General features: G+C 42.4%; 1 protein-coding gene across 1 annotated transcript in view; it reads left to right on the top strand.

Annotated features, from left to right (window-relative positions):
• Positions 1–13,258, top strand: part of RERE (arginine-glutamic acid dipeptide repeats) — a gene marked incomplete at both ends in the record, with an annotated part of 222,822 nt that overhangs the window by 75,047 nt on the left and 134,517 nt on the right. The window contains 2 exons of the mRNA XM_084243550.1: positions 2,634–2,739; positions 3,955–4,051. Of these exons, the coding sequence (XP_084099676.1) occupies positions 2,634–2,739; positions 3,955–4,051 (203 nt within the window). The remainder of the gene's footprint in view (positions 1–2,633; positions 2,740–3,954; positions 4,052–13,258) is intronic.

Here is a 13,258-nt window from a genome sequence, read left to right as displayed (position 1 = left end):
TCACCAGAGACAGAGTGGGGAACAGAACAGGCAGACTGACCAAAAACACTGCCAAGGGGAGCAGCGGGTGAGGCAGGAGAGGTCTGCTATGCCATGTGGGTCGCCTCCCTGGCTGGCAGGGGATTGAACTCATGCTGCAGTGGCTGTTGGCAGCTTCATAGTGCTACATCTTAACCCCTTGTGTTATCTCTTCTAAGTATCATATTCTGGTGAAGAAATAATGTCTGTAATTCTCAGCAGGTTTTCAGCTTAATCTTGAGTTACTGGTATACAGTTTCCTACTAACAGAGAAAACAGTGCTTTTTGAGCACCTCCTCAGCTCCAGATGTTTTCCTATGTGTTTTATTCTGTCAGCAGTCTTTTTGGTTAGGTTAATTATTATCACTTTTTAGAAAAGGGGAGACGCAAAGACTGCTGGTAACATGCCTGGAGTTATGTAGCTGGGACGTGGTGGAGCTGGGATTTGAACCACGATGAACTTTGTTGTACTCTCTCTAGTAGCCCATGTTCCCACACTGCAGTGCATGAACCAGGTTTTTTTCTTGCCATTCTGGCTTAGAGACACTTGAAGAGGAAACTCAGAGTGTTGGTCTTCAACTAGGGGTGGATTTTGGCCCCATTAGAGACATTCTCAGTTTGTCGTGATTCAGGCAGGGTGCCTCTGGCACGTTGGCAGTGCTCTGGACAGGTCCCCCAGCCGGATGTGTTGGGCCCAGGTGTCAGGAGTGGAGAAGCTGAGATGCCCCGTGCTGGGCAGCGTGTTTGCTCAGACAGCATCTGTCCCGGCCTGGCCGTGCCCTGCCTTTAGGAGTGCTTCCGGTCTGGTCTTGCTCTTTATTCCCCTGCTCAGAAGAAAACTGTTGCCTTCTGGCTGCTCTCCGATGCCCCGTGTGCGTCCCTCACTCCCGAGTCCCTGGTCTGCAGTGGAGATACCAGGTCCCATTCGCCCCAGATTTGGAAGCCCCTGGTAGGCCAAACTGCTGCCAGTCTTGAGGTGCTTCTGGAGGGACCCAGAGTGTTTTCCTGTGCTACGTCAGATGGACCGTGTGCAGTTGCATATGCCTTGTGCTTTCTGTCTTTGTCTCGCTCAGGTCTCCTCTGCCTTGAGAGAATCCATAGACTCTCTTCCAGTTTTTTTCCCCTAGGTCAGATGTTGCTTCCTCTGTGACCCCTGCTGGAATGAATTCCTCCCATCTATACACGGAAGAATGTATAACATTCATTCTTTTTATTTATCACACCGATTTGTCTTCTTTTTCCTATAAAGAGTATAGAATATAAAATTCCAAAGTGGGTAAGAGCTATGAAGTTCTTGTTACATAGTATTTTTCTCTGTATGCAAACTCTTTTGTTAAAACAGTAATGATGCCCTATTTTTGTAGGCCTGTTTGACACAGTTAATTGCAAAGTAAGAATCTTGGTGTTTATGATATTTGCTTTTGGGATACACTTGAGCCAGTTAAAGGCTGTTGACGATTGTTTTCTTTCTAGTTCTTTAGTTGGGTTAGATATTTTAATAAAAGTGTTTTTGAGGCCCACTGGCCTTTTCGTGACAATATGCACACTTTCCATTTACACAAAAAGCATCTTCAGCTTCTTTGACATACTGTAGTATTTAGCCATTGCCATTATAGGCAAATGACTTTTCTCGAATTTTAACTTTTTCATTTCCGACTTGTTGACCTGTGTTGAAAAGTAGAGCTACTGAGAGGAGTGATGATATAGCATTCAGCTTTGGAGTCGTATGTTAAGGTCCTCCCCTGACTGGGAGAAGTCCTCCGTGAGGCCGAGAGGCCTTGGTGCACTGCAGGGTGGAGACGCTTCATGACCCGGGGCAGGGCCGTCCCTCTCAAGCTGTAGGCCCAAAGCCGGTGAATGGCAAGGCAGTCTTCAGTCCCTTTTTCTCTGGATGGACAAAGTTGACTTTGGACATAATGCACTTGTGTCCCGCAACGTTGATGGGACCTGATCATCTTAGAACTCTTCATTATTCACAACTGCTTATGTATAAGATGTTCTGATATCTGATAACTGGAAATTTGAAGATAAATACAAAAGGGACCCTGCTTTGTAGGTTCATGGGACCTTCAATACCCCCAAGTTTGCTGTTAGTTTGCTGGATAGCTGTTAACTGCCAATAAAGTGATGGTAGCGGGAGAATGTAACTCAGTCTGGGTAATAGGCAGAGCTTGCAGAGGAGGTGACTGTGCCAGGGCTTACTGGGAAAGTTCTTTGTAATTATTGCCCTTAGTGGCCTTGACAGTGTGCTAACACAGTTTATAAATGTTTCCCGAAATCATTAAAGATTAGGTGAGAGGGATGTATTCATTAGCCCCGTGTAGTTAATGAGGAATAAACCCTAATATTGAATAAGTAAGTTAATCAAACTGGGAGGATTTATAGATTGGAATTTAGTCTCCTGGAACAAGCAACTTTGAGAGACAGAGTAATGGGGGGTGCTGTGGCTGGGGTTTAAAAAAAAGAAATCGGACCTCATAATCCACTTCTGTACTATGGTCCTGTGTCCCCTCGCTGCCTGTCCGCCTGTTTCCAGGGGCTTTGATCATGGGTATGGTGTACACCGGTGGGCACCTGTAATCCTGTTCCTAATGCTGTTAGATTTTCCTTTTCAGAGTAAGAGGGACCATCTTCTCATGAACGTCAAATGGTACTACCGCCAATCTGAAGTTCCAGATTCTGTGTATCAGCATTTGGTTCAGGATCGACATAATGAAAATGGTAAATATGGCCTCCTAGTTGGTTCTAACACTCTCCCAGCATTGGGGGAAAATTCTCTCTAAAAACATTCATTAAATAGAGATAACCACTGTGAAAAATTTTCTCCAAAAACCTTTCTCTAATTAAAGACATTATTGGAATGATATTTTTTGTTGTTGAGATCTTTTATTATTTTTGCTTTAAAAAACACCAAAAATCCTGAGCATGTGCTCAGAGTGTCTTCCCCATAAATTTGGCGTAGAAATAGCATTCTTCTTTGGAAATAACAGAACTTACCCTTTTAAAATTCCTTTTTCTCACCTAGTGATTAACAAATTAATAGCTTAAAACCCTGTAGTTTATGTTTTCTTTTTCCCTTTTCAGTAATCTTTGTTCTCACACCTCTCTGTGTTCAGGGTTGTAAAACTTCAGTTTTCAAAGCAAAGCTTCCTGGACTGTTTTGGAACTAAGCTTGAGTCTTGACTTCCAGAACAATAGGAAGGAAGTTCAGCGCATCTTTTATTTTTTTTTCTCCTCTGTCACTGTTATTTCTACCCAGTCACTTTATTGACACACGAGATAAGTACATCAGGTGGACATTATGTTTGTACAGATGTATAGTAAGCTCATTGTCATTGATTTTTGAGAAGTGGTCGGTCTGGGCTAGGTGATTCACATTTGTTTACCCATTACTCATACAAATCTAGTTTGTCACTGCCCACTGCCACGTGGGGAGGGGGAGGCTCATCGATTGCCAGGGCCATAGGTCCTCGGGGCAGAGACCAGCTGCGACTGGTGTGATGCAGGTGTTCTTTCCAGCCTTCCACTGCTTTGGGGTAGAGTTTGAATCAGTAAGCTTAAAAAATGTTATTTTTTTACCTTAGTACCTTTTTTCTTCATTGAAACTTATAAAATTGTCTGTTAAAGAAAGAAGTGATGCCTTATTGAAAGTAGTAATTTCGTTATTCACATCAATGAACAGTACTTCACTTCATCCTGGAATAGTTTACTCTAAAAAATAAGATGGATAGGCACAGACCACACCCAGCAGGCAACCTTGTTCTGCTGCCCTGGCTCTGTTACTCTACTAATCTATTTTGTTAACTGGGCCTAGTTACTTCCTGTGCTTTTATTAGTGGGTGGTGAAGCTGACAGGAAGGTTTTTCAAAATCTTCCTGTTGTTTCTGGAAGCTCACTTTGAAAAATATCCTCTTAATTAATTTTTTTTCTTAACAGACTCTGGAAGAGAACTTGTCATAACAGACCCAGTCATCAAGAACCGGGAGCTCTTCATTTCTGATTATGTCGACACCTACCACGCAGCTGCCCTGAGGTGAGAGCCGGGGCTTTCTGTACTGTGCAGCCTCACACTGGGGTGGAGGGTGGAGAGTCTGCTACATCCTGGTGGCTTTTGATAATCATCATTAGCCCCAGGACGCCAATATACCAATGTTAATTTTGTGGAATATTGGGATTTCCGAGGTTGCCTGTATCTTCACTAACCTGTGTGTAGGGATAAAGAAACTTTTTCCTCTTGTAATTTAAAAAAATCCTTTCTATAGTTTTGTGTCTTTTATTTCCTTAAAAATGTAATATGCTGGTGTTGAAGGATCATGTGTTACAATGACCTGCAGTTTATTTCCTAAAGGCTCACTCACTGCCACTAGAAGAGTCAAAGCAGCGGGTAAAAAACCAGCTGGGACAGCATGTAAATTAGTTGAGAATCTCGGGAAAGTTTGTGTGAATTTTCATTGATGTACTCTTTCAGTTTTCTTGTATGTGTGAACAGTTTCTCCCCCCCCCCTTTTTTTTTTTTAAGAAGATTTATTTATTTATTTATACAAGCACTGGGTACAGTCAGAAGTGCGGGAGGGTGAGAGAATTCGCCAGAGCAGGGAGCAGAGCAGCAGACTCACGATAGACTGCTGAGGGGAGCAGCAGGAGTGGCAGGTGAGGTCTGTGCGCCATGTGGGACACTCGCCCAGCAGCTGGGGATCGAACCCCCCGGGGTGCTGCAGAGGCTGCGGGCAGCTTCGCAACCCAGCACTCAACCTCAACCGCTGCTCCACCGCCACCGGGGAGGCCCTGTGAACAGTTTCTTACCAAATAGGGTTTAGGGGCAGGGAAGAATAGTTGGAAGGCTTTATACCGAAGCAGGCAGATGGTAACATTTGTCTGGTCTTACTCTCTTAGTTATTATGCCCAAAATGACTGCTCGCTCTTGCTTTCACCGCCTGGTATTTTCTGTCTGTCTCAAGAAAGGAAATTTCCCGTGTATTCTGGTATATTTTGTATGTAAGTAGAAGACTTTTGGCTTCTCAAGTGGTAGAACAAGTAAGACAAGTAATGTTCTTACAACTCTTTCCCCACAGGGAGAAAAGTGGTTGAAAGAACTACTGTCTTTGCTAAGGAATATGGTTTTTCGAAAGTCATAAGGTTTGCTGACTTTCAGGTTAGCCACAAGAAGATAAAGTATTCTTTATTATATTGCTGTGATGGTATTCGGTAAAACCATCTGGAGTCTCCTGTGCAAAGCTATATTTAATAAAGTTCTTTATTTCAAGGCAAATATGTAACAACTTTTAATATAGGACAGTTTGGGGCATGATTTTTGGATCCGATAATCTTTCATAGTCTCTCTGTTACACTGTTCAGCTCATCCACCATAGTGCAGAGACCAAAGACACCATATAAGTAAGTGAAGTAACTGAGAGCCAATAAAAGTTACTTAATGGATTCTAAAATTTGAATTTTATTTAATTTCCACACGTAGAAGATCTTTTGATTCCTTTTTTTTTTTTTTTGCCATCTAAAAATATTAAAACTATTCTTAGTTAGCACAGTATATAAAAAGAAGTGGAGACCAGATTTTCCTTGTGAACCTTAGTTTGCCAACCCCCATTATGGGGCAAAGTTGGCTTCTACAGGACTTAGGTAATTTTAAGAGTTTTTAAAACCTTTTTCCAAAGTTCCCATAAGCCATTTATGTCATTGTGGTGGTGGATTTCTGACTTAAACCTGAATGGTAAACAAAGCCAGTTAATGGGAGGCTGAGTGTGAACATGAAATTGTGAATTAAGACAAGCGACTTGATCCTGGGATTATTTCTTACCTTGCTTTGCTTGCCTTTCCCCTCCTCTTTCGGTCTTGTTTCATTGGTGGGGGTAAATGATTTTAGGCAATTTAGAATTGAAGTTGAAACAAATTAATATGTGAGATGTTTTTAATCTGGTTATACAGTATGTTTTGATATAATTTCTTAAAATGAATATGTTTCAATATTTATCAGAGCCCATTCAGATTTGTAAAGTCATTTTATACTCTTTTAGCAGAACCAGTTGCCTCAGATCATTCAAGCTAGACCCAGACGAACTTATTAAGTTTACAGTCAGGTATTTTCTGGAAATGTGTAGTTGTGTATACGTACTCGTGTACAGGTAGGTGTCACTACCCTGTCCCTGTCAGCTGAGGGCTGGAGTGCTGAAGTGGTAATTCCTTATCTTTTTTCATGTATATGTGACTAGAACTCTTATTGATTAGTTTTTTTTTCCCCCCTTTGTATTTTCTTTAAAGTAGCCATAGAGTGGTTTTATAAGGCTGTCATCTTAAATTTGATTTTGTTAGCTTTACACAGAGTGTCTCTTGTGTGACTTGATAATTGATTTCTTTTCTTAAAGACACCAGCTGGTAGTGGTCACTCACTCTGGAGGGCTCTGGCTTAGTAGGTGCTCAGTGAATCCCGTGGCTGTGTTGACATTTCCTGCATCTGGAGCGCATCTGTACACGTCTGTTACTGTTGTGTGGTGATCTGGCCTGCATTTCAGTGGCCGCCTCCTCTCTGTAATGTCATTTCTGCTGACAGCAGAATTGCACGGCGGTGCCCCAGGAGTCTCTCTTCACTCTGTTAGCTGTTTTCACCAGAGCAAGACTGCTTTGATTTTAAAATATTGGGTGGGGAGGGGGAGATTCAGCTTTGAGTTTTCCTTCCAGTTTTTCTTTTCAGCATCTACCCACAGAAAAAGGTTTTTCTTTCTCCATAGATAAAAGCAGTTCTGCCAAAAATAAATTCAATTTTGAAAGAGATACAAATAGAATCGTCCACAGGCACATGAAAGGATCAAGTGAACATAAGGAAAACACCCGGAGGATGAAAAAAGGAAAGGACTGATAGTGCTCAGCACCATTCTTCTCTGGATCCCCGCGCTCAGTTGTCTGGGTTCTTGGGGCTCGCAGTAGCTGAGAGGACCTCGCCGTTCCCTTCACTCTGGAGCAAACTAGTAGATAATGTTCTCTGTCAAGCTGGAGCTAGGCGTGGGTTCTGCAGGAGGAGAGCGCTTTGTCCTTCAGCCATCATGCATTAAAAGGAAACAACCTTCTCTGTGCCCTCTCTGTGTCAATTGAGAGGGTCCCATTCCCCTCCCAGAAGAGCGCGTGCTCCCGGGCGCCACGGAAACCCGGTGAGGCCCAGCGTCACTGCTGCGCTGCCTTTGGAATTCTTGTCACTGCTGCACTGCCTTTGGAATTCTTGTCTTGGCTGTTGCTCATCCCTGCCTTTCATGCTGAGTTTCTGCAGCTGTTTCCTTTCTTCATCACACTCGTCACTAACCATATAGTAAAGCTCGTATCTTGAGCATTTTTGGGTTCTCCTTATGCCCAAGTGCTTCTGACAGATGCTGGAGTAACAGAAAGCGCACCGGATTGAAATTTGAAGTCTTCAGTTTATTCCTGGCTCTGCCATGTAGTTTTATGACAAAGATCAATTTTCTTAGAGCCATTTTTTGGGAAAAATTTATTCAAAGTCACATGATTAAGTGAATGGGCCCTGAAACAGACACACATCTGATTTCTGCATCCAGTGAGAGAAAGTGTGGGGAAGTTGGGGCAGAGTGGCTCACACGCAACAGCAGCAGGAGTGTTGTTTATTGGTGGGATTGGGTCCTTAAAAATAGCGGCAAGAAGAACATGAAACGTCGTCATGTCTGAGGGTTTCTTTCTCTGCATGCGCTCACCAGCACTTGTTGTTGCTGGTGTTTTTAATATGGGCTGTTCTCAGAGGTGCGAGGATCTAAATAAAAAAGAACACCGTAGTGCTTTTGTTCTCTTATGTGTTTCAGTTTACGTTAAATATGACAGAACTGTGAGCTCAAAAAAAAAAAATAAATGTAATGTAATTCTGGACTGAATCACTAATGGGGCACTTACTTAGCCTTCATTTCTTTTCTTTCTCTGTGGTACTGGATGGGTTGATTCTCTACTCAGAGTACGTAGGTGTGGGGAGAAGAGCTTAGCTCAAAGAGTTTAAATGCCCTAGGTAGAGAAACCTACTCGAACGAGCAGGTGCATTTTATTATGCTAAATAAAAATCACAGCTTGCAGTTTGTTTGCTGTGTGTTGTGTTCTGTTTTTCTCCCTACCTAACGATAGTATTTTATTGATGGTCAGAGAGGGTCGTGAGTTTGCTTTGTGGCCAAATTGTGGACACGTGACTAGGGCAGCACTTCCAGGCTTGCTGTGCCCACCTACCCCGGAGCTCTCAAGTAGTGATGTGGAGGGCAGCCCAGGGGGCCGTTGAGTACCTTATTGGCTCCTGGGCTGTTTGCCAGCTTTCTCATCGCTTGGAAAAAAAATATCCTAAGGTAGATCACTTTGTAATCCATCGTCTTACCTACCAATTCATATTACAGGGATATGTTTTTCGGTGAATTTTCTGGAGCACCAGGCCCAAGGAACCCTATAAACTAGCTCCTCAGGGCTTCTAGTTTCTCTCTCTTCACCCTGAATTAATTTATCTCCTTTCTTAGGAGCACCTGGAATCATAGGTGCAGTGATTGAGACAGATAAAGTGTATCTTTGTGCAGATTCCCGACTATTCCTTGGCGTTTGCAGATTTCCTACAAGTTCCTGAAGAGTCTCAGGATTCCTTGGAGAACACTCCTTTCCCAGCTTTAATCTGTGGTCGTTTATAGTTTAACTTTGAATCAGAGCATTTATTGTTTTGTTTACACTAAATTAGACCACATAACTTTTCAGTTCATTTTCTTTCTTTGTTCATTCATCATTTGACTTTTCCATCAGTCAGTCCGTAACGGGGGATGGGCTCCTTAAGCGCAAGGAATATCTAGCTGAAAAACACTCTGCTTTTGAGTTCTTCATAGTCTTTAAACATACTTTTATTTGGAGCTGCTTTCAGATGCACAGCAAAATTATAAGTACTGAGTTTCCTTTATCCCTCCTCCAGTCTTCTCAGCATTAGCATTTTACGTAACTATGTACAGTTACCAGTTACCTGAACCAGGAAATTAGCATTAGTACAATACCATTGATCTTATGACCCTGCTTGAACTTCACTGTCTTTAAAAAAAAGAAAAAAAAAAGATTTATTATGCATACAAGAACTGGGGTACGGGCCAGAGATGTGGGGGTATGTGTGTGAGACGATTCAGAGACAGAGTGGGGAAAAGAACAGGTAGATCCACTGAAATACACTGCTGAGGGGAGCAGTGGGGGGGACAGGAGAGGTCTGCTGCGCCATGTGGGTAGCTCCCTGGCCGGGGATCCAACTCTTGCTGCAGTGGCTGCGGATAGCTTCATAGGTTGTATCTTAACCCCTTGTGCCACCAGGGAGGCCCCTTCACTAATGTCTTACACTGCCTGGGCTGCTCTAACAAAATGACAAAGACTGGGTGACGTACAAATGCGAGGCACTCTGATCCTTGGGGGCTGCAGCTCTGAGTTCTGCTGAGGCTCCTCATGTGGCTTTCAGACTGTTGACTTGTGTCTTCTTTCCTTGTATCTTCTGAGCAGAACTTTCTCTGACTCTTTCCAAAAGGGCACTAGTCCCCGTCATGAGGCTTCACCCTCATACCTTTATCTAACCCTAGTGGATGCCCCCCTCCATGCCATCACATTGGGGAGTAGGTTACTAAGTTTTGGGGAGAGAGCACAAGCCTTCAGTCCATAGCAACTAGTGCCCTGCTTTGTTCCAAGGTACCACTTGGGATGCCTAGAAGCATCTAGTTATTTCTCCTTAGTCGCCTGCAGTCTAGAATGCTTCCTCAGTCTTTGTTTTCATAACTTTTTAAAGAGTATTGCTCAGCTTGCCAGCTGGTCCTCAGTTTGGGTAGACATGGTGTTTTCACGAGATTGGACTAAAGCGATGGGTTTTGGGCAAGAATGCCAGAGGAGCGGGGTGTCCTGTGTGCACCTGCCCACAGGCTTCACGGGGTGATGCTCCCAGTGCTGGTCATGCCACTTCCCGTCCCCTTGGTTCTCCACTGCTCAGCCCACTTGAGGGGGATCGTGGAGACTGTGCAAATTGTGCTTCTCTGCCAAGCTTTCAGCCACTGATTTTAGCACCTCCCAGTTATTATTGTGGTGCTTGCCAGGGGTGGCTTTCTAGCTCCCTCTTTTATGCTTATTAATTAAAACTGCATCACAGGAGAGAGCGCTCCCTTTTCCCTATCAGTCTTTTTAAGTGGTGTTTGTATCAGATTAAACTCATGGATATTTATGTTCCATTGGTTATAATTCAATAGTAACATTTCTTAGGTTGCTCAGATTGCTTCAGCTTTGGTCAGCAGGAGTGGCTTCAGGTTCGCCCTGTGTTCTTTCAGAGAGTGTCTCTGCTTTTTTGAGCACATTTATTTTCTGGCTCCCGAAGATGTTCAAGGATCACCCTAGCCTTAGAATTAAGTGTTCTCCAGGCACACTGGTTACTGCTGCGGGTTAGAAGGAATGGCCGTGCGCCTAGTTCCACTCAGTGGGCAGAGCTGGGACTCTCCCTGACCAATATCACTCTCTCATCCTGACACATTTGGTGCCCGTCTGTGACACCAAGATTCATTTCCTCCTCCTTTATTTGTAATTTCTTTCTTCAGTAGTGAAATACTCCCTTTTTATTGTTTGAAATACTTTTACAATTACTTATTTTGCTCTGTTCAAGAATACATGTATCTTAGTTTCAGATTTTGTAATCTATGTTCCTGTACTGAAACACATTCACTAAATGATTTCCTTACTCTTACGTCCGTAAGACACTGTTTTCTAAAGTTGCTTAGGTTAGTTCTGCTCTTTCATCCCTACTTAAGTGTCTAGAAGTTGTGTGGTTTGTTTGTGATATCGTTACATTGACTTGTTAACACTTGTGTTTCACGTTGGTTCCTCTTGGTTGGTTTGGGCCTTACCCTTGGGTGCGGGAGAGCGTGGCTGCGGCTGTGACTTCCTGTTCCCCACTTTTTTCCCCTCACTTAGATTATCCTTCTTGAATTTCTCTTCACAAGTGAGCGGATCCATGTCTTTTTTCTTATAACCTCGTCTGTCTTAATATGAAGGCTGGCGCACTGCAAATAACACTTGTGTTTGCTAAGTGAGAAACACTTAGTGTATGTTTGGAAATCGCTCCCTCTTAGTCCACAGAGCTCTTCTCTACCTCTTCTCCCTGCAGCTGCCAGCACTCCACTGTGGGGTTCCTTTGTTCCTTCAGCAGCCTATGCCCTTCAGCACTGAGATTGGACCTGGGATGTCTTTGTGATGAATGATCCTGTAATATTCTCAAGCCTAGGTGTTTCCTTATTGCTGGATGTGTGTCCAGGATGGATTCATTGGAGAGAGTTTGTTGGCTTAAAAAGGTTTATGTGAATGTTTGTTCCCTTCAGAAAGTACTAACCCGTTTGCATGCTCTCCAGCATGCAGGGTTTTCTGTTTCACCAACAGAATGTGCTGTCTGGTTTTTAAAAAGCTTGCCAGTCCGGTATGTGGAAAACGGTATCTTCCTTAGTGTATTATTTTATTTGGCTAACAATGAATGGGTTTGAGTACTTTTTCAAATGTTTGAAGGATATTTTTGTCTCATTTCTGTGAATTGTCTATTTGAGTCTTTCCTGTTGGTTTTTTTTGGCATTTTGGTTCTAACTTTTCAAAAGTTTTTTTTAGATGCTTATTGTATATGCTACAAATATTTTTCTACAACTTCTGTGAGTTGAACTATGCTGAGCTTATATCAAGTTTAATCAGTCTTTTTCTTTTATTCCCTATGGATCTGAATCCTACATAGAAAGCCTTTTACTTAAGAGGTATTGACTCGGTAGTCTCAGCATCATTTATTAAAAAGCCTGTCTTCACAGTTGGTGGTCTGAGATGCTACCCTTGTCATATATTATTTTCCATAGTGTGTTCTGGACTTGTCGTTGTATTTTCTGTTGTCTAATTATGTGCCTGCACCACATTTTTAATTATGTATGTTTTAATGTCTGATGGTGCTGCTTTCCTGCCCTTTTGGTTGTTTTTCATGTGAATCTTAGTATTAACTTGCTTTGTTCCATAAAATAGCTGGTCGATATTTGCATTGAATTCAGTTACATTGAATTTATAGATTAAGCTGTGGAGAAATGCCGGTTTGAGTTTTCCTATCCAAGTGCAGGGAGTATTTTTCATTTGTTTATGTTCACTTCTGAGTCTTTTGGGAGTGTTCAAAGATTTTCTTCATATAGATTTTTCCTTTCTTATTACATTTATTCCTAAGCATTTAATCTTACGGGCAGATATTGAACTCTGTGTCTTAATAATAGAGAATACATGTCCTTCTTATGTACCTTGGTATCTTCTCAAAAATCAGTTCTCAAAAATTAATCCTTAGATAACAACAAAAACATCTGATTAACATGCAGTAAAACTAAGAGTTTACCAACAAAAACAAAGAAGAGAAAAGCTTTTTTCTCTGGAAATTTAAAACTTACCTATTATACAACTGTTCAAAGGGGAGCTACAGATGGAAATTAAAGAAATTTCTTGGGCCTCCCCGGTGGTGCAAGGGGTTAAGCATAGCACTGTGAAGCTATCTGCAGCCTCTGCAGCAAGAGTTCGATTCCTGGAGCTACCCGCATGGCACAGCAGACCTCTCCTCTCTCCCTGCTGCTCCCCTCAGCAGTGTTATTTCAGTCATTCTGCCTGTTCTGCTCCCCATTCTATCTCTGGTGAATCCTCTCACCCTCTGCACCTTTGGCCTGCACCCCAGTTCTTATATAAATAAAATAATTTTTTTTAAAAATGGACAGTGATGGAAATAACTTTTTTTTAAAAGATTTATTTATTTATGCATACAAGAACTGGGGTATAGGCCAAAGGTGCAGGGGGTGAGAGGATTCACCAGAGACAGAGTGGGGAGCAGAACAGGAAGATCTACTGAAATACACTGCTGAGGGGAGCAGTGGACGAGTCAGGAGAGGTCTGCTGAGCCATGTGGGTCTCCTCCCTGGCTGGAGATCAAACTCGTGCTATAGTGGCTGCTGATAGCTTCATAGGTTGCATCTTAACCCCTTGCACCACCAGGGAGGCCCCGGAAATAACTTATTTTATATATCACTGAATAATATACAAAATTTCCATTTAATCTTAATTTTTATGAGATATGTATTTTTAGGTATTTTTATCCCTATTTAACTGCTAAGGAATTTATGTTTTTCTAGGTTGCAGGTACTAAATCACTGCAGAGACGAATAGTTGGCTGCAGTCAATGCTTTGTTCACCTGTAAAAGTCATCTTA

Source organism: Talpa europaea (genome assembly GCF_964194135.1).
Source record: "Talpa europaea genome assembly, chromosome: 9".
Classification (NCBI taxonomy): Eukaryota; Metazoa; Chordata; class Mammalia; order Eulipotyphla; family Talpidae; genus Talpa; species Talpa europaea.
This window is presented reverse-complemented; position numbering and strand designations above follow the sequence as displayed.